The sequence below is a fragment of the Dendrobates tinctorius genome, unplaced genomic scaffold (assembly GCF_039654945.1).
Source record: "Dendrobates tinctorius isolate UK_male_01 unplaced genomic scaffold, ASM3965494v1 ptg000089l, whole genome shotgun sequence".
Lineage (NCBI taxonomy): Eukaryota > Metazoa > Chordata > Amphibia > Anura > Dendrobatidae > Dendrobates > Dendrobates tinctorius.
Genome location: NW_027361757.1, coordinates 12,958,482 through 12,979,481, shown reverse-complemented (window position 1 = coordinate 12,979,481; position 21,000 = coordinate 12,958,482). Strand labels below are relative to the sequence as shown.

Genomic DNA, 21,000 nt, shown 5'->3' with positions numbered 1-21,000 from the left:
ACCAGCCTGGGAAGGGAGGCTACATCACCCTGCAGTGTCGGACCGGGACCGCCGCCACAGTATTTTGTATGTATATGCCGACTATAACGCAACCCCATTTTTCCCCAAAATTTTTGGTGAATAAAGTGCGTCTTATGGTCTGAAAAATGTGGTAAACCTTGTGCTCTGTGCTCGAAAAGACTGTTCCCCCATAGGAGTATATTGCAGCCCCTCATAGGAGTATAATGCCGCCTCCACAGTAGAATAATGCAGCCCCATAGGTGTATAATGCAGCCCCCCATAGAGTATAATACAGCTCCCCTATAGGTGTATACTGCAGCCCCCATAGAAATAATAGAAGTATAGTGCAGCCTCATAGACTATAATGCAGCCCCCACAGGAATATAATGCAGACCCACAGGCTACAATGCAGCCCCATAGACTATAATGCAGCCCCCATAAGAGTATAATGCTGCCTCCACAGTAGTACAATGCAGCACCATAGGTGTATAATGCAGCTTCCCCATAGGAGTATAATGCAGCCCCATAGACTATAATGCAGCCCCCATAGGTGAGAAATGCAGTCCCCCATATGTATATACTGCAGCCCCCCATTGGAGTATAATGCAGCCACATAGGAGTATAATACAGCAACCACAGGAGTGCAATGCAACCCCATAGGAGAACAACCTCATAGGAGTATAATGCAGCCCCCCTAATAGAGTATTATGCAGCACCCATAGGAGCATAAAGCAGCCTCATAGAGTATAATGCAGCCCCATAGAGTATAATGCAGCCACCCCATAGAGTATAATTCAGCTGCCCCATAGAGTAATAATAATAATAAATTTTATTTCTATAGTGCCAACATATTCCGCAGCACTTTACATTTCAGAGGGGACTTCTACAGACAATAGACATTACAGCATAACAATAATCACATAGATCATAACAGATACCAAGTGGAATGAGGGCCCTGCTCGCAAGCTTACAGTCTATGAGGAAAAAGGTAGACACGAAAGGTGGGTGGTAACAATTGCCCTGATTGTATGGACCAGCCAGACACAGAGGGCTAATGGATGCATAAAGCATGTGGGAACATGATGTGGGGAACCTGGTTATGGTAAAACTTTTGGCTGTGCCACACAGGGATAGATTAGGTTAATGTGTTAAGGCAGTAGGCCAGTCTGAATAAATGCGTTTTCAGGGCACGTTTAAAATTGTGGGGATTGGGGACTAATCGTATTGACCTGGGAAGTGCATTCCAAAGAATTGGCGCAGCACGTGTAAAGTCTTGGAGACGCGAGTGAGAGGTGCTGATTATTGAGGATGCTAACCTCAGGTCATCAGCAGAACGAGGGGCGCGGATAGGGTGGTATACTGAAACAAGGGAGGATATGTAGGGTGGTTAGCCATGGAGAGGTATGTGGGTGAGGGTAATAAGTTTATACTGAATTCTGGAGTGGATGGTAGCCAGTGTAATGACTGGCACAAGGTAGAGGCATCGGTGTAACGATTGGCGAGGAATATGATCCTGGCAGCAGCATTCAAGACAGATTGGAGGGGGGAGAGTTTGGTAAGAGGGAGACCGATTAGAAGAGAGTGTTAGGGTGCCCAAGGGTGAACCCACTGGACCACGGCAACGAACCTCCCCTGGGCGAGTGGACCAGGTGGACCACCCCCTATACAGGGAGTGTTAGGGACAGGCCCAGGGAAGACTATTACCGCGGCAGCTGGTACCCAGACAGCCGAAGACACAGGGTAGAATGGCCAGGTGACCGGATACTGGACCGGGGTAGCACGGCAGGAACACAGGAGACTGGACCAGGGTAGGACGGCAGGAACACAGGAGACTGGACCAGGGTAGGACGGTAGGAACACAGAAGACTGGACCAGGGTAGGACGGCAGGAACACAGGAGACTGGACCAAGGTAGGACGGCAGGAACACAGCAGACTGGACCAGGGTAGGACGGCAGGAACACAGGAGACTGGACCAGGGTAGGACGGTAGGAACAAAGGAGATTGGACCAGGGTAGGACGGTAGGAACACAGGAGACTGGACCAAGGTAGGACGGCAGGAACAGAGCAGACTGGACCAGGGTAGGACGGCACACTGCAAACACAGGAAATAGAAGGTAACAGCGCCGGGAGAAGGTAGGCAGGCGCCACACAGAGGAATCAGAAGAGGACGCCAGCAAGCGTGGGGCCAGAGTCACGGGGAGTACCAATGACGATCAGGCAATGTCACTAGGGAGCGACGGCCTGATGTAGGAGAGTGGGGAGGGCTTCCGGGTCAGGGACCTCCTACCAGCAAGAGAGGCGACGGTTCAGAGAGGCAGTGCGCGCGCCCGTCGGGACCCACGGGGAGCGCGCGCCCGGGAGGCCACAAGCGCCACCAGAGGAGCAGAGGCACCGACGGGAACGCGCCGGGGAGCGGTGGCCCGGTGAGACGGATGGGACGCGGGCGGCGGTGAGGTGACAGTACCCCCCCTTACGCGCCGCCCTCCCAAGGTTGGAAAGAAATCTTGCCAAAATCCGGGGAGCCTGAATGTTCTCCCGAGGTTCCCAAGATCTCTCTTCAGGGCCGAAACCCTTCCAATCGACCAAGAAAACGGTTTTTCCCCTAAGCCTCTTCATGGCGAGAATGTCTTTAACCTCAAAGACATCATCGGCGGAAACAGGCTGTGGAGTGCGGGTGGTAGAGGCATGGAACTGGTTGAGGACCACAGGTTTCAAAAGAGAAACATGAAACGAATTGGGGATGTGAAGCGAGGCAGGGAGCTTTAACTTGTAAGAGACATCGTTGATGCGGGACAGGACCTCGAAGGGTCCAATAAACCGGGGACCAAATTTGTGTGAAGGAAGCCTAAGGTGGATGAACCTGGAGGATAACCACACTCTATCGCCAGGATGGTAGAGAGGTGGGTCCAAGCGCCTCTTGTCTGCGTGTCTCTTCATCTTAACCTGAGCTTGTTCGAGGGCGGTTTTGGTCTCCTGCCAGATCCTGGAGAACTCCCCAGACAGAAGATCAGCGGCTGGCACACCCGAGACAGGAGGAACCGGTAGCGGTACGCCTGGATGTAGACCATAGACAATAAAGAAGGGAGATTTGGCTGAAGATTCGTTAGCATGGTTGTTGTATGCAAATTCGGCCCAAGGGAGCAAGTCTGACCAGTCATTCTGGTGAGCGTTGGAAAAGTGACGGAGGTAATTGACCAAAATTTGGTTGGTACGCTCTGCTTGACCGTTAGTTTGAGGGTGATATGCGGAGGAGAAATCCAGTGTGACGTCCATAAACTTGCAGATCGCCCTCCAAAATCGGGAGGTGAACTAGACTCCTCTATCAGAGACAATACGTAGAGGAAGCCCGTGGAGACGAAAAATATGGTGGACAAAAATCTTCGCCAATTCAGGAGCCGAGGGTAATCCAGACAGAGGAACGAAATGAGCCATCTTGGAGAACCTGTCCACGACGACTAAGATGACCGCATATCCAGAGGAACGAGGCAGGTCAGTGACGAAATCCATGGCAATGTGCTGCCAGGGTGCCGAAGGGACTGGTAGCGGGTGCAGAAGACCAGAAGGTAATTGCCTGGGGACCTTGTTTTTGGCACAGGATGGACACGAGGCTAAAAAATTACGAACATCCTGGAGAAGAGTAGGCCACCAATAGTAGCGCGAGACCAGAAGAAGAGTCTTTTTCAACCCCACATGGCCTGCAATCTTAGAAGAGTGGCCCCAATGCAAGACTCGTTTCCTGTTGGATAGCGGAACGAAGGTCTTACCCGGTGGCAGGGTAGACAGAGTGAGAGGAGCCACCGTGATGATCTTGGAGGGATCCAGGATGTGCGCAGGGGCCTCCTCAGTGTCGACGGCAAGAAAGGATCTGGACAATGCATCAGCCTTAAGGTTCTTCCTACCCGGGCAGAAGTGCAGTTCGAAATTGAAACGGGCGAAAAACAAGGACCATCTTGCCTGTCGTGGGTTATGTCTCTGTGCCGATCGGATGTAGGCCAGATTTTTATGGTCCATGTAGACTTTAAAAGAATGCACTGCTCCCTCCAAAAGGTATCGCCATTCCTGCAATGCCATCTTAATGGCCAAAAGCTCCCTGTCACCAATAGAGTAGTTCCGTTCGGGAGCAGAAAACGTTTTCGAGAAGAAGCCACAGGTGACAAGATGCCCGGAGGGGGATCTCTGAGAGAGTACGGCTCCAACGCCGATGGCAGAGGCGTCCACCTCCAAAATGAAAGGTTTGTTAGTCTCTGGGCGGTGAAGGACTGGAGCAGAAGCAAAGGCTCGCTTTAGGGCTAAGAAGGACTCCTCGGCCTCAGACGACCAGACGTGCGGGTTGGCCCCCTTACGAATCAGACAGGTGATGGGAGCAGTCAAGGAAGAAAAATGGGGGATGAATTGCCGGTAGTAGTTGGCAAAACCCAGGAATTGTTGGATTGCCTTGACTCCATGCGGTTGTGGCCAGTTGAGTACGGCTGACACCTTCTGTGGATCCATGCTCAGGCCGGAATATGAAACAATCTACCCCAGGAACGGAAGAGAGGTCTGTTCAAAGGAGCATTTCTCCAGTTTTGCATAAAGGTGATTCTCCCGTAGGCAAGAGAGGACCAGATGAACACTCCTCCTATGGGCCGCCAGATCCGAGGAAAAGACAAGAATATCGTCCAGATATACCACCACACAAGAGTAAAGGAGGTCTCGGAAAATGTCATTCACGAATTCTTGGAACACTGCGGGAGCATTGCAGAGGCCAAAGGGCATGACCAAATATTCATAGTGACCGTCCCTGGTGTTGAACGCGGTCTTCCATTCGTCACCAGGGCGAATGCGGATAAGATTGTAGGCCCCACGCAGGTCTAGTTTGGTGAAGATTCGTGCCCCCCGCAACAGATCAAACAGCTCAGGAATGAGAGGAAGCGGGTACTTGTTCTTGATAGTGATGTCATTCACTGTCGATGCACGGGCGAAGAGTCCCATCCTTCTTCTTCACAAAAAAGAAGCCCGCACCTGCGGGTGAAGTAGACTTCCAAATAAAGCCTTTATCCAGGGCCTCCTGGACGTACTCGGACATGGCTTGAGTCTCCAGAGGATTCAACGGATAAATTCGGCCCCGGGGTGGAGAAGAGCCCGGAACGAGGCTGATGGAGCAGTCATAGGGACGATGGGGTGGCAGGCATTCGGCACCCTTCTTGTTGAAAACGTCAGCGAAGGACCAATAGGCAGAAGGCAAGCCCACGGGCGCCACTGGAGTTCTAGGAGACTTGATGGGCAGAACGGGAAGAAGACACGAAGAGTGGCACGACTGACCCCACCGAAGGACGTCTCCGGATCGCCAATCAAGAACGGGTTCATGGGTCCTTAACCATGGGAGGCCTAAGAGTAACGTGTGAGAGAGCGAGGGCAATACCAGGAAGGTTATCTTCTCCCGATGTAGAGCTCCGACTTGTAACTCCACTTCTCCGGTGACCAATGTTACGACCTCCCGCAGGGGAGCACCGTCGACAGAAGCTAACTGCTGAGGAGACGCCAAGGATCTGACAGGTATCCGCAACTTTTCGACCGCCTCGAGCTGGATGAAGTTCCCGGCAGCTCCCGGATCAATGTAAGCCAGAGCGGACATGCGGGAGGTACCCAGATGGAGTAGGACAGATAGAGTCAAGGGTGGAGAGGTATCTCTAACACCTAGGAGGGCCTCTCTTACCTGTCCTAGGCGGAGCCATTTCCCGGCCTCACGGGACATGAACGCAGAAGATGGGAAGAGCTGCCGCAGTAGAGACAGAGACCTTTGTCGAACCTCTCCTGGCGACGTTGCTCTGCCGGTTTGAGACGATCTACCTGCATGGGTTCCGAAGCCAGGGCAGCGGAGGTAGAGGCAAACCGTGGAACGGAAGGACTGCGGGTTGCTAGGGAAACACGGGGAAATCTTCTCTCCCTGGCGGACTCGCGGGAGCGCTCCTGGAAGCGCAAGTCAATGCATGTCGCCAAGGAAATGAGATCCTCCAGGGTCGTGGGAGTGTCGTGACCCGCTATCTCATCCTTAATGCGAGGGGATAGGCCGCACCAGAATGCTCCCACCAACGCCTCATTGTTCCAGCCGAGCTCCGAGGACAAGGTGCAAAACTGGATAGCATATTGCCCTACAGAAAGAGTACCCTGGCGAAGATTAAAAAGGGACTCCGTAGTTGAGGCCAGGCGTCCAGGTTCGTCAAAGACCTTGCGAAAGGTCTTGAGGAACGTGGAGAGCTGGGAGACGACCGGGTCATCCCGCTCCCAGAGAGGGTTTACCCAGGCCAATGCCTCACCCTCCAAGTGGGATATGACAAAGGCCACCTTGGCACGGTCCGTAGGATATTGGTGAGGCAGCAATTCGAAGTGCAATTGGCACTGATTGAGGAACTCCCTGCATAATCGGGGGTCACCGCCATACCGCGGAGGCTTAGCTAACCGGGGGGCTGGATGTGGAGACGGGGCCGAAGCAGGGACAGCCGCAGCAGACTGGAGCGCAAGGAGTCGGTTATCCACCGAAGCCATATAGTTTAAAATATGACCCTGGGTATCGCGTTGCTGGGCGAGCTCCTGCTGGAGACTGGCCAGCTGCGACGCACTTCCGGGATCCGAGGGCTGTAGGGCTGATAACCGGGACTCCATGGATTTTAGGAAGGTCATGATCCGGGCCTGATTGTCTCGGAGGGTTGCTAGCTCCTTCTGGGTGGTTGCTGAGGTACCAGCGGGATTCATGGCCTGATCGTACTGTTAGGGTGCCCGAGGGTGAACCCACTGGACCACGGCAACGAACCCCCCTGGGCGAGTGGACCAGGTGGACCACCCCCTATACAGGGAGTGTTAGGGACAGGCCCAGGGAAGACTATTACCGCGGCAGCTGGTACCCAGACAGCCGAAGACACAGGGTAGAACGGCCAGGTGACCGGATAATGGACCGGGGTAGCACGGCAGGAACCAGGAGACTGGACCAGGGTAGGACGGCAGGAACACAGGAGACTGGACCAGGGTAGGACGGTAGGAACACATGAGACTGGACCAGGGTAGGACGGTAGGAACACAGGAGACTGGACCAAGGTAGGACGGCAGGAACACAGGAGACTGGACCAAGGTAGGATGGCAGGAACACAGCAGACTGGACCAGGGTAGGACGGCAGGAACACAGGAGACTGGACCAAGGTAGGACGGCAGGAACACAGCAGACTGGACCAGGGTAGGACGGCAGGAACACAGGAGACTGGACCAGGGTAGGACGGTAGGAACAAAGGAGACTGGACCAGGGTATGACGGTAGGAACACAGGAGACTGGACCAAGGTAGGACGGCAGGAACACAGCAGACTGGACCAGGGTAGGACGGCACACTGAAAACACAGGAGATAGAAGGTAACAGCGCCGGGAGAAGGTAGGCAAGCGCCACACAGAGGAATCAGAAGAGGACGCCAGCAAGCGTGGGGCCAGAGTCACGGGGAGTACCAATGACGATCAGGCAACGTCACTAGGGAGTGACGGCCTGATGTAGGAGAGTGGGGAGGGCTTCCGGGTCAGGGACCTCCTACCAGCAAGAGAGGCGACGGTTCAGAGAGGCAGTGCGCGCGCCCGTCGGGACCCACGGGGAGCGCGCGCCCGGGAGGCCGCAAGCGCCGCCAGAGGAGCAGAGGCACCGACGGGAACGCGCCGGGGAGCGGTGGCCCAGTGAGACGGATGGGACGCGGGCGGCGGTGAGGTGACAGAGAGTTACAATAGTCGAGACGAGAATGAATAAGAGAAACAGTAAGAGTTTTTGCGGAGTCAAAAGTAAGAAAAGGTCGAATTCTACAAATGTTTTTGAGGTTCAGATAGCAAGAGCGAGCCAGTGATCGGATGTGGAGGGCAAAGGAAAGCTCAGAGTCAAGTATGACCCCAAGACAGCAGGCATGTTGCTGGGGAGTAATAGTGGAACCACACATGAAAATGGCAAAGTCGGGTATAGGTACATTAGTAGCGGGAGAAAACACAAGGAGTTCAGTCTTTGACAGGTTCAGTTTCAGATATAGTGAGGACATGATGTTAGATACAGCATTTAGACAATTGCTGGTGTTTTCTAGAAAGGCTGGCATGATGTCATTAGAAGAAGCGTAATATTAGGTTTCATCAGCATAGAGATGGTACTGGAAACCAAATCTACTGATTGTTTGACCAATAGGGTCAGTGTACAAAGAGATCCTTGAGGAACCCCAACAGTAAGGGGAAGATGAGAGGAGGAGGAACCAGTAAAAGACACAGTAAAGGAGCGGTCAGAGAGATAGGAGAACCAGAAGAGAAACAGTGTCCTTGAGGCTGAGGCCAATGGAACAGAGCATAGTGAGGAGGAGCTGATGATCCACAGTGTCGAATGCCGCAGAGAGATCCAAAAGAATTAACATGGAGTGATGACCATTTGATTTAGCTGTTAGTAGATCATTAGAGACTTTAGTGAGGGCAGTTTCAGTAGAGTTTAAAGAGCGGAAACCGGATTGGAGACGGTCGAGAAGAGAGTTATCAAAGATATAGCAGATAAGACGGGAGTGGACCAGGTGTTCCAGGAGTTTAGAGATGAAGGGAAGGTTAGAGACAGGTCTATAGTTAGCGGCACAGTTTTGGTCGAGGAATGGTTTTCTAAGTAGTGGATGTATGATGGCATGTTTAAATAAGGAGGGAAATGTACCAGAATAGAGAGAGAGGTTAAATATTTTAGTTAGGTGAGGGGTGACAGCACGGGAAAGGGACTGGAGAAGATGTGATGGAAATGGGTCACTGGTGCAAGTGGTTGGGCAAGAAGATGCAAGGAGCCTGTTTACTTCTTCTTCTGTGACTGGTTCAAGATCAGAGTGTCACGTCGCCATCGGATGCAGGGACTGCTGTTCCTGCTTCAGCCACTAGGAGGCACTAGACTGGCACGTCGCCATCAGACCCGAGCTCTGCTATTCCGGTCTCGGCCTCTGGGAGGCGCCGGACTGTCATGTCATGGTCAAACTCGGGGACGGCTGTTCCTGCTCGGCCACTGGGAGGCGCTGTGGTCCGCCCGTGGGTACTGCTAACAGGGAGGAGGCTCCTCCGCAGGCATCTGGCGGCCGCAGGCTGCGCTCCTCTGTCGGTCATGAAGGGGTTGGTGCATCACCATCTGGCCTGGTCCTGGGGGCGGTCCTAATGACGTTATCAGACCGTGAACCTGTGAGGGATGATCTGATCCCTCAAATACCTTGGGACTGGTCTTGCAGAACGCCAGATATAGTCTTGGTTTCCCCAGTGTGCTAGTTTGTTATTTGCTATCTTTGATTCTGACCTTTGCCTGGATTTCTGACTCTGCTCTTGCCTGACGATTTTGTACCTCTGCCTCCCTCCCGGTTTATGACTCTGACCTTGGCCTGGATTTGACTGCTACTGTCTGCCGTTTTTGTACCTCTGCTGCCTGCCTGGTTTAAACTTGGATTCCTGACTATGCTTTTGGTCCCGTTTTTTAACCCCTTTCTGGCGACCGTCCTGCTCTGGTCCGCTGCTCTTATTCAGACAGCTACCTCCTGGGCTCTGCTGTAAATCCAGATCCCTGTATAGGGGTAAAGGGTATCGGGGTTGCTCGGGGAGCTGTCTTACTGCAGCCGAGACTCGCAGACGGACGTCACACAAAGAGTGAGCTAGATGCAGTGGGGGAGTGCATAGTATAAGGTGACTGGGAGATAATTTCCTGTAGGATCTGGTCAATTTTTTCTTTGAAGTAATAGGCCAGATCATCAGCTTGAAGCTCCGTGGTTGGGGCCTGTACTCTTGGGTTGAGTAGAGAATCAAAAGTGTCAAAGAGACGTTTAGGGTTATTGGACAGTGAGGTGATGAGGGTGTTGAAATAGGTTTGTTTTGAGAGGTGAAGGGCAGTGTTGTATGTTCTAAGCATAAACTTATAATGGATGAAATCTTCGTGTAGATTGGATTTTCTCCACAGACGTTCGGGGCACCTGGAGCACCGCTGCAGGAAACGTGTTTGCAGGGTGTGCCAGGGTTGTCGCCGTCTGTGTTGTGGTGTTCTATTTATAGGAGGGGCAAATTCATCCAGGGCACTTTGAAGTGTTTCATTGTAATGCTTCAATGCAGAATCAGATTTCAAAAACTGACCGTCACATCCAAGCATAAGCATAGTGTGAACAGGTGCTTAACCTAGAGTCACCAACTCACATACATTCAAGCATTTTTGCTTCAATGCAGAATCAGAACATGAGAGGGAGGAGATAGGGGCCAATGAAGACTGCAAGTTCTGTGCTCTGAACTACACACTTCGAAAAGGTTGTTACAGCAATCAATCAGGGTCTTAGGATCCTGACTCCCACTGATCTGCTCAGAATAAAATTGTCCTAAAACACGTAAAAAAAAACTCCCAAAAGTTTAGGCACTAGGGTTTATTTCTATCTTTACGACTTGTACTTATTAAGGTTAGGGTGGTTCAACATGACTAACCGCCCCACCTTTCTCTTTCCAGACAGTTTCTTCCAGGTGTGGCCCAAATATGTACAAGATGATATTGAGCAAAAATAATTATTACTCATAAGAGGATCTGAATGTAAATAGCAAAATGGCAATCTTTGGGTCATGGCTAGTTTTTCTTCAGGATTCCACTGGTAAAAACATTCCACTCATTCCAATGTTCTTCCTTGACCATAGGGTGCATGGATGAGGACATCAAAAGAGCTTTAAACTCAACCTGGTTTAAGGAAGAATGCTTGATGTGTACTTGTGACTTGGATGGCAATATGGACTGCTGCAGCAGGTGAGGCTGTATATTCTCATTCATAAATAAGTGAAGATCAGTTGTGGACCACAATCACGACCAAAAGTTTTGAGACTGAAATATAATTTGGTTTTCACAAAGTTTGTTGCTTCAATGTTTTTTTTTTTTAGATCTTTTAGTCATATGTTTCTAGAGTCACTGAAGTACAATTATATGCATTTCATAAGTTTTTAAACTTTTCTTCACAAATACATCAAGTTTATGCAAAGACTCAATATTTTACGGTGTTGACCCTTATTATTAACCCCTTGGTGACCGGGTCAGTTTTTTTAAAAGCTGACATGTGTAACTATGTGTAGTAATAACTCTAAAACGCATCAACATATCCCATTGATTTTGAGATTGTTCTTTTTTTGTGACACACCATACTTTATGATAATGGTAAATTTAGGTTGATATATTTTGCATTAATTTATATAAATATTGGACATTTGACAAGCTTTTAAAAAATGTTGCAATTTTCAAACTTTGAACGATTATTTCTTTAATCCAGATAGTCATATCACTGAAAAACATTTCCCTCATGTCTACTTATATTAGCACTATTGGTAAAATGTTGGGGTTTTTTTAGCATTTTAGAAGGTTTCAAAATGGAGCAGTCATTTTTCATTTTTTCAATTTACAAAACTTATTTTTTTAGGGACCTGTTAAGTTTTGAACTGTGCTTTGGGGGTCCTATATATTATAAGCCCCCAAAAGTGACACCATTTTAAAAACCACACCCCTCAACATATTCATAATTACGGGCTCACTAACACTTTTGCCTAACAACACTACTGTGAATAAAGAATGGGATCTAAACATCCTAGAACAGTAAATTCGCCCAATGATCCAGGAAAAATTTAGTGATGAATATTGCCTTCTCCAGCATGATGGAGCACCATGTCCCAAGGAAAAAGTGATAACTAAGTGGCTCGATGAACAAAGCAATTAGAGCATCGGATGCGATATGCTAATGACCCTCGGCTCCTGCTCTGCTGCGAGTGGGAGCCGAGTGTCAAGCGTCTATGCTCCGCGCCCCTCGCACAGTGCGGATCGGAGCACAGCTGCGGAGGAGGCGGAGAAATTAATTTCTCCATCTCCACCATTGCCGGGGTCAGCGTATAGTGCACAGCACTTGGATGATATCTGAGTGATGTGCGCTGTGTCACTCTCACCCATAGACTTATATGCGTGCGAGTGAGCTGAGACTCGGCCGAGTGTTGGTGACAATCTCAGCATGCTGCGATTACACTCTATAATGGAAGTCTTCAAACAGAGGCTGAACAGACATCTGACTGGGATGATTTAGCGAATCCTGCTTTGAGCAGGGGGTTGGACCAGATGGCCCAGGAGGTCCCTTCCAACTCTACGATTCTATGATTCTATAATGTTGAAAACGGCCGAGAAAAAGAGCGCTGATGGGAGCTGCCCCATAAATGAATATTGTTCCGCGTGCTATACGATGTTTTATCACATAGCACTTGTACGTATTCATTGCAAGTGTGACCCTGGCCTTAGGTGATTTGAACTTGAGCGAACCAGTTCATTAAAACTAAATGTGTTCAATCTTCACCCTCGAAGCCTTATTACTGATAGCTGCAGCTTGTACAGAACAGCATGAGATCTTATCAGCAGCAGGGCAGAAGGGTGACGCTGAGGAGCTTGTCAATCAGGCCGGATAGGCAAAGCAGCAGTAGGAAGGAAAGACTCTGACGAGCTGTCAATCAGATTAAGACGAGTTTAAGCTTTCAAAAAGAACATTTGGACATAAATTTTCAAAGTACACCAACCTCATCATGTTTGTTAAATCTAGTTTATGGTCTATTTCAAATATTTTAGCAATTAGTATAGATATCCTCAAGAAGAGCAGTATGTTGCTTGCAATTGTAAGATTACATGACTCACTAACCATTCATTTCTCCATAGGACGCTGAAGCCAGTCCTGAAAGACCCGGCTTGTAAAGCCAATCTGAATAAAACTTCTTGCACATACATTATTCACAGAACAGACAACTCTGCTGCACCATGTGAGACGATGGCTTTAATGTGATCACGCGGAACATCAAGGTCAAGCTGATTTGTGCTCAGATGGATTTTTTTTGACCAGTTATATATTGAATAAATGTGACATATTACACCGCGCTCAGAGCAGCACTGTTCTTACCTTCATTGTACTGTATATGTGAACTGCAACATTTGTACAGTGGTTTATTGAATGTCCTACAAGTTGTCCTGGACTCTGTGCACCATTTTATAATAAATCTAGCAGTTTGTAAAAGTTCTCATTAATTGGATTTACATTATTATTATTATTATTATAAAGTTTGTGAACCTGTCAGAATTTTCTGCATTTCTGCATTAATATGACCTAACACTACATCAGATTTTTACACAGTCATAAAAGTAGATACAGAGAACCAAATAAGACAAATGAATAAAAAATTAGACTATTTATATCTTTTTTTGAAATAAGGAAAATGATAAAATATTACATGTGTGTGAGTGGCAAAAGTATGTAAAGCTTTGCTTTTAGTATCCGGTGTGAACCCCTTGTGCAGCAATACGTGAATCTAAATGCTGCCAACAAGTGTTGATGGCCCCTAAACATCGGCTTGAAGGAATTTTAGCTTGTTCTTCCTTATATCAACTTCAGCTTTTATGTTGGCGGGTTTGCTCCCATGAACTGCTGTTTTCTGGTCCTTCTACAACATTTTTATAAGATTAAGGCCAGTGTTTTCACTTGGCCATTCCAAAACTTTAAAGGGCTTGTCTGGTATTAAACTACAAGTGTGCAGTTAGGGTGAGTGCACACGTTGTGGATGGGGCTGCGGATTTTTCCGCGCGGATTTGCCTAAATCCGCAGGTAAATCCGCAGGCCAAAAGACCTGCGTTTTACCTGCGGATTAGCCTGCGGTTTTCCCCTGCGGTTTGACACCTGTACAATGGAGCAGGTGTAAAACCGCTGTGGATTCCGCACAAAGAATTGACATGCTGCGTATTTGAAACCGCAGCAAATCTGCGCGGAAAAATCCGCAGCATGTGCACTGCGGTTTTTAACTTCCATTGATTTTAAAGATACTGTACCAGGCAGCAAAATCTGCTGTGGATCCGCAGGGCCAAAAACGCTGCAGATCCGCAGCAGAATCCGCAACGTGTGCACACAGCCTTACTCTATGTGACTGCAGACTTGTGACGCCTCACACCGCACGCACTGTACATTGTTAAGATTCCTTGGTTCCGGTAACAGGCGGTCATGTGACCTGCAAGTATGCAATATGCATACTCCCTGCCACAACCTGATTAGATTGGTGTGGTCTCACTCATACACTTTGCTGAAAAAAAGAGAGAGGACAGCACCTCCAAAAATTATACAATGATCTAATGCCGCTAGGCAAAATTATATAACTGAACAGAAATGGGAGAAATGGGCTAGACCCATTATTTTGCAGTCTCCTGCTATTTAAAATCACCTGTGCCAAATGGGAGGAGTGCACATCCAAAGAATAAAAAAGGACAGATCATGCAATATGCTAAAAAAAAGAAAGATAACAGCACCTCCAAAATCATACAATGTTCTAATGCCACTATGCCGCAAAATTAATGGGTCTAGCCCATTTCTGCTCTCACTGAAGAGCTTGATGGAGGTGAGTTTCTTTGTCCCTTACATTTGATGTGGTGCTGTGCGGTGGCCATTGTGGTTCTGTGCTGGTGGGGCGGCACGGACTGGAGTCATGGGAACTCTGTCTTGCAGCATGGTTACTGTGAGACATCAGGACGTCTACCTTGCCGCTGCCTTTCCACGGTGGCGGTGGTCGGCGTGTGGCTCCATTCCGTGGGAGCGATGGGGACTCCTTTCATTTGGTGTTGGTGTGATGGAAATATATATTTATTTCTATATGTATTGCTGTGTGGCGGCCATTGTTGCTGTGGTTTTGTGCTGGTGGAGCACCATTATGGTGCAGATACAATCTTTTGATCACCTGTTATTGCATTTTAATGCAATGTCACGGCGACCAAAAAAACCTAATTTTGGCGTTTTGACTTTTTTATCGCTAAGCCGTTTAGCGATCAAGTTAATCTTTTTTTTTTGTTGATAAATTAGGCGATTCAGAACACGGTGATACCAAATATGTGTATGTTTGATTTTATTTTTATTGTTTTATTTTAAATGGGGCGAAAAGGGGGTGATTTGAACTTTTTTTTTTTTATATTTTTATAAACATTTTCTTTTTACTTTGGCCATGCTTCAATAGTCTCCATGGGAGTGGGAGCAGGTTGCGGGATACAGTAACGGAGAAGAGGCAGAGCAAGGGTTAACAGTTTTTACTATGAAAAGATTTGTACTCCACGCAGGGAGAAGAAAAGTAAATGGGGTGATGCAAGGTATGGGTATGCAAAAGTAGAATATGATGCAGGTAGACAGGAGAGCAACAAACAGTTATTAAACGTGTAACTTATCCGATCCAGGAGACTGCCAGAATGGAATGTCCACAAGCACAAGATGGCGCCAACAGCAGTCAGCATGCAGTGAATCCGGTGTAGTCCTCCAGACGTGGATGAGCAGGGTCCTGAGGGAGCGGCGAGTCCTTGCTGTCTATCGCGGGTTCCAGGTTCCGGGAAAGCAGGGTTGGAAGAGGAATACAGTTCAGCATCTGGCCGGAGCTCAGTGTGGCCTGACTGGTATGGACCGAGGTTTCAGGGTACCGATAGCGGGCCCAATCTTTTTTAAGTGGAAAGCTCGCGGCACTTACGGGCCTGGAGTCTCTGTCACTTCGCATTTCGGGAGGCAGCGGACATCTCCCTACAGCATCTGTGGAGCTCAGTCACAGTGATCTTGAGGTTCTTCTTTACCTCTCTCACCAAGGCTCTTCTCCCATGATTGCTCAGTTTGGATGGACAGCCAGGTCTAGGAAGACTTCTGGTGGTCCCAAACTTCTTCCATTCAAGGATTATGGAGGTCACTGTGCTGTTAGGAACCTTGAGTACTGCAGAAATTCTTTTGCAACCTTGGCCAGATGTGTGCCTTGCCACAATTCTGTCTCTGAGCTTCTTGGCCAGTTCCTTTGACCTCATAATTCTCATTTGATCTGACATGTGTGGCGCCCCTGAGGGATCAGTCGCCACAGAGGTACTGCACCTCCTCCTGAGGTGTGGTACCCCACCATCCAGGTAAGGTGGAGACACCTGACCACGCTCCAACACCTGCATCCCACACAACATAGTAGTGTAGCAAAGCACCCTTTGGTGGCTCCCTGCTTGGAAAACGAAGCCTGCTGAGAGGCAGGTGGAGTTTAGTCTGCACCAAAAGAGCGGGAAGAGTTTAGGATTTAGTCAGTCTGACAGAGTTGGTGGAGGAGTGAAGATCCCCTGAGTGGGATGGAGGAAGGAAGTGCTGCAGCCGACCTCAGTGACCTGGGTCTGCAGGCACAGGAAAGAGACATTGATGGGAAGCCTGACTCTCTCCATAAGAAAGAAGGATTAGTACGGAACGTAAGGAAAGGAGGACTAAGGTTCAGGGTTAGAGCAGAACCCTTCCCAAGTTCACAGCGCAAGGCCGGGGTCCGGTCCCCGAGGTTGTACGGATACTAATGGTCCTGCAGCAGACACCGGAGGAATAGAAGTTGTCACCACTTTATTCCCACACAAGACTTGGGGCACAACAGCAACGATAGTGAGCTGGGACTTGGTAGCAAGAAGTCCCCGAAGCAGGCAACAGCTGTCTGCCGTACAAGTAGAGTTCATAGGAACATCTGACAGGAGGAACTCCAGTGTAACTCAGTACTGAGAGTACTTCACTATAGGCGCAAAAGGGAGACGTTCAGGAAAGGCACTTATGTTGGCAGAGTGTTGGAACGGAGTACTTCATCTTGCCTGGTGGTTGGCTGAGCCCCTGACCTGGAAGACACGGCACCGAGGCGGGCACCTGTATGCATCACAGACTGTGAGTAAAGCTTTGGAACTATATGCCCTGGTGTCCTCCACTTATTCCTGCGCCAACATACTCAGTACTGCTACATCGCTGTGCCTGACACCGCACCATCTACGTCTCCTCCCTATCTCTTCACCTACACTGCCCTGGGACTACTGCCCTACCTGTGGAGGGCCACAACATCATTGCTGCACCACATCATCTGTCCCAGAGGATCTGTCTGCAGCGTCGGCTTAACATCTTCATTGCCGAACATCACAGGTGGCGTCACGAATCACTCACTACTAAACTTTAATCATCATCCACACACTCTACATTCCCCTTTTACAATGGACGCCCAGGGCCACGGACCGGGTCACAGCTACCGTGACAACTCCCATTGAAATCCACCGGGCCCGGCTCCGAGTACCCCGCCGACCTGGCGAGACCCTGAAGTCGCTCCATTTCTGGTGTCACGAACAGGATGACGAAGCCCAGTGCCACCGGGTTTTGTGTGCCTGAATGCTATTGGACTTAAACATTGCTGAAAATGTGCAGAGTAACCAAATTGATAGACTGTAAAATGGACTCTCAAAATGGCCGCCAGCGCGGTGAAGAAGGGCGTGACAACATGGGTGGTCCTAAGAAAAGACTGCGTACTGTCCTGGGCCTCCCCTGCCTGAACTTCTATGCAACTGCAACATGGCCCACCCCCCGAGGGGTTCGGATACTGGCCTGGTATGGAGGAGTAGGAAGAAGACGCCGCCCCCACAAGGAGGAGCGAGAGCCGGTGGCGGGAAAAGAGGCTGTGAAGAAGGAGGAAGAGAGCGAGAATGCCATATTGGGAGAAGGAAGGAGGCCCGAAGAGCGCGAGGAGGTTGAGTTGAACTTCCCCGGCACAATGGCTGAAGGCTCCGAACTTGCTTCCACGATGGACCGCCGGCAGCTGGAGGACGAGATTGCCCAGCTGACACACTGCCTGCGGCTGAGACAGGAGGCTCTCTGGACTCTGAACTGGCAGCGCGCCCAGGAGGGGCCTAAACCATCGGTACCTCCATTACCGGTACCCTCACCATTGGTACCCGCCGCCGCTGCTATATCACCGGTACCTAGCCCACGGTACCTGCACCACCGGTACCCACCGAGGATGCCCGGGTCCTCCCTCCGGTAGCACTTGAGGAACCGGAGGCTGCTGTGATGCCATCGGCAGCGCCTGTCACCATCTCCCTGCTGCAACCGCCACTGAGCACCGCCTGCACGGAAGAGGCACCGGAGGGCCCGGGAGCCGGGCAGGAAGAAGCTGGACTCCTGCCTGGACCTAGCGCGGCTGCGCAGGTCCCACCGGGAGCCCCTGCGGACCCTAAGACGCCATCGGTTCCACCACCTTCTCCCGCCTCTGACCGGGCAGCTCAAGCCACCACTGCTGCCAACGGCCGCCACCCGATGCCTGAACCGGAGTAGACACAACAACACCGGGAAGCTACATGTATGTCCGCCGCCCCTGCAGCTGGGAAGGCCTCAGGGTGCACAGTTGCTACAGCGTCCGGGCAGGTCGTGTTGGACCTGGTCTGGGACCGGGATTCGAGTCCCTGGGGGGAAACACCTGAACCCCTAGCGGTAGTGCCCCTGTCCACTGTGGGTAGAGGCTGGTCCTGGGAGGAGGAGACGGAGGCCAGATGCCAACAGACTATCCGCCAGCTGGCAGCCAAGCAGAGGGAACGGGAACAGCGGAGGCTGGCAGTGCTGGGCCCTGACATGGACCGGAAAGAAAGGGTCCATGCCGGTCACTATGGTGGGACTCAGCAGGATGGGGTCAGGTCCTGAATGTTAACCAGGAGCGGGGGTTTGGATTTATCTCAGACTCCCAGAGGATCTCTGACCTCTTCTTTAGCAGGAGGGATGTTGAGTCTCACCTCCGGAGGGGTCACCCTGCTCGAGACTTGCACCTGGGGGAGTATGTAACTTTCACCCGACATGAGGGACTCCGTGGCTGGTACTCCATGAATGTGCGTCACATCCCAGAAGACTTTATTGCGGCCTACAAAAAGGAGAAAGTGTACGTTCCCCGGCAGGATTACCTCCCACCGAGGTAGTTGTTCCTGCAAAAGTCTGGCAGGTCACGGCCATTGAAGTGCAACACCCCAAGATACCAGCAGCTGCCCCTGCGGTACCACAAGCAGTCATCCCCAAAATTCCTGCTGACTACCGACAATTCATTAATCCGCCAGGAGGTGGACATCCAAATCTTATCCCCTGGAAGCAGCCAAAGCGACCTGCTTCTACCACCCCAGGAGGGGATCCCCAATAAAGAAACACTAACTGACTAATTGTTACCCAGGAGGGTATTTGCACCGTTGCACCTTCTTTTTGTTATCATGTTTTCTTTGGTTTTACAAGTTTTTGCCTAGCTGCGTTGGCAGCATATTTTTCATTGAACTGCAGAGATCATGGACAGTGAATGATCCACAAACTGTGTTTGTAAATAGTTGCACCTCTTAAGGTGCCCTCTCTTGGTTTTACATAGATCTTTTATGAATAAGAACTACCTCATCATGGAGCATAGCTCCAATCCAAGGACACTGCAAGAAATCCCGGCTGGGAGCAGTGTCCAGCACGTGCAAGAATTATTGATGTCTTAATGTGAAGTATTGTGTGATGTGTCTTGTAAAAATGTTGACAGATTTTATAGAGAGCTTACTTGATAGTAGTATTTAGGTATTTGATTAGGAATGGATATTTTACAGAATTTGATAATGTTGAATAAAGATTTGAATGCAGGTGACGAACCAGGCATCAGTGGTTGTCACCCATGTCTAACAGAGACAGTAAAAGAAAATGTCAAAGATAAAAAGAAAATTGTGTTGATGATAGTACTTGAACTGGTAGTAAGTTTATTCATAGCACTTTAAAATTAGGTAATTATGGATAGTATGTTAAGTTGTTTTGCAACGTTCAAGATTGAGTGCCTCTCACATTGGGAAGTTTAGATAAGAATTGTTTATCAGCATTCAAAAATGTTTGTATGTTCCTTTGTTTGTCTAACTTTGTTTCACTTGCAGCCCGCGGACGTGCTGTGTTTAACGGGGGGGTATGTGGCGCCCCTGAGGGTTCAGACGCCACAGAGGTACTGCACCTCCTCCTGAGGTGTGGTACCCCACCAGCCAGGTAAGGTGGAGACACCTGACCACGCTCCAACACCTGCATCCCACACAACATAGTAGTGTAGCAAAGCACCCTTTGGTGGCTCCCTGCTTGGAACACGAAGCGTGCTGGGAGGCGGGTGGAGTTTAGTCTGCACCAAAAGAGCGGGAAGAGTTTAGGATTTAGTCAGTCTGACAGAGTCGGTGGAGGACTGAAGATCCCCTGAGTGAGATGGAGGAAGGAAGTGCTGCAGCCGACCTCAGTGACCTGGGTCCGCTAGCACAGGAAAGAGACATTGATGGGAAGCCTGACTCTCTCCATAAGAAAGAAGGATTAGTACGGAACGTAAGGAAAGGAGGACTAAGGTTCAGGGTTAGAGCAGAACCCTTCCCAAGTTCACAGCGCAAGGCCGGGGTCCAGTCCCCGAGGTTGTACGGATACTAATGGTCCTGCAGCAGACACCGGAGGAATAGAAGTTGTCACCACTTTATTCCCACACAAGACTTGGGGCACAACAGCAACGATAGTGAGCCGGGATTGGTAGCAAGAAGTCCCCGAAGCAGGCAACAGCTGTCTGCCGTACAAGCAGAGTTCATAGGAACATCTGACAGGAGGAACTCCAGTGTAACTCAGTACTGAGAGTACTTCACTATAGGCGCAAAAGGGAGACATTCAGGAAAGGCACTTATGTTGGCGGAGTGTTGGAACGGAGTACTTCATCTTGCCTGCTGGTTGGTTGAGCCCCTGACCTGGAGGACACGGCACCGAGGTGGGCACCTGTATGAATCGCTGTGCCTGACACCGCACCATCTACGTCTCCTCCCTATCTCTTCACCTACACTGCCCCGGGACTATTGCCCTACCTGTGGAGGGCCACAACATCATTGCTGCACCACACCATCTGTCCCAGAGGATCTGTCTGCAGCGTCGGCTTAACATCTTCATTGCCGAACACCACAGGTGGCGTCACGAATCACTCACTAATAAACTTTAATCATCATCCACACACTCTATATTACCCTTTTACAATGGACGCCCAGGGCCATGGACCGGGTCACAGCTACCGTGACAACTCCCATTGAAATCCACCGGGCCCGGCTCCGAGTACCCCGCCGGCCTGGCGAGACCCTGGGGGGCGCTCCACATGCACTGTGAGCTCTTATATAGACAGGTGTGTGCCT

At 50.0% G+C, this 21,000-nt stretch overlaps 1 protein-coding gene across 1 annotated transcript in view; it reads left to right on the top strand.

The window, feature by feature from the left end:
- Positions 1 to 13,051, top strand: part of LOC141098292 (beta-microseminoprotein E1-like) — a 32,884-nt gene extending 19,833 nt beyond the window's left edge. The window contains exons 3-4 of the mRNA XM_073585948.1: positions 10,662 to 10,767; positions 12,697 to 13,051. Of these exons, the coding sequence (XP_073442049.1) occupies positions 10,662 to 10,767; positions 12,697 to 12,820 (230 nt within the window). The 3' untranslated portion in view covers positions 12,821 to 13,051. The remainder of the gene's footprint in view (positions 1 to 10,661; positions 10,768 to 12,696) is intronic.
- The last annotated feature ends 7,949 nt before the right edge of the window (positions 13,052 to 21,000 follow it).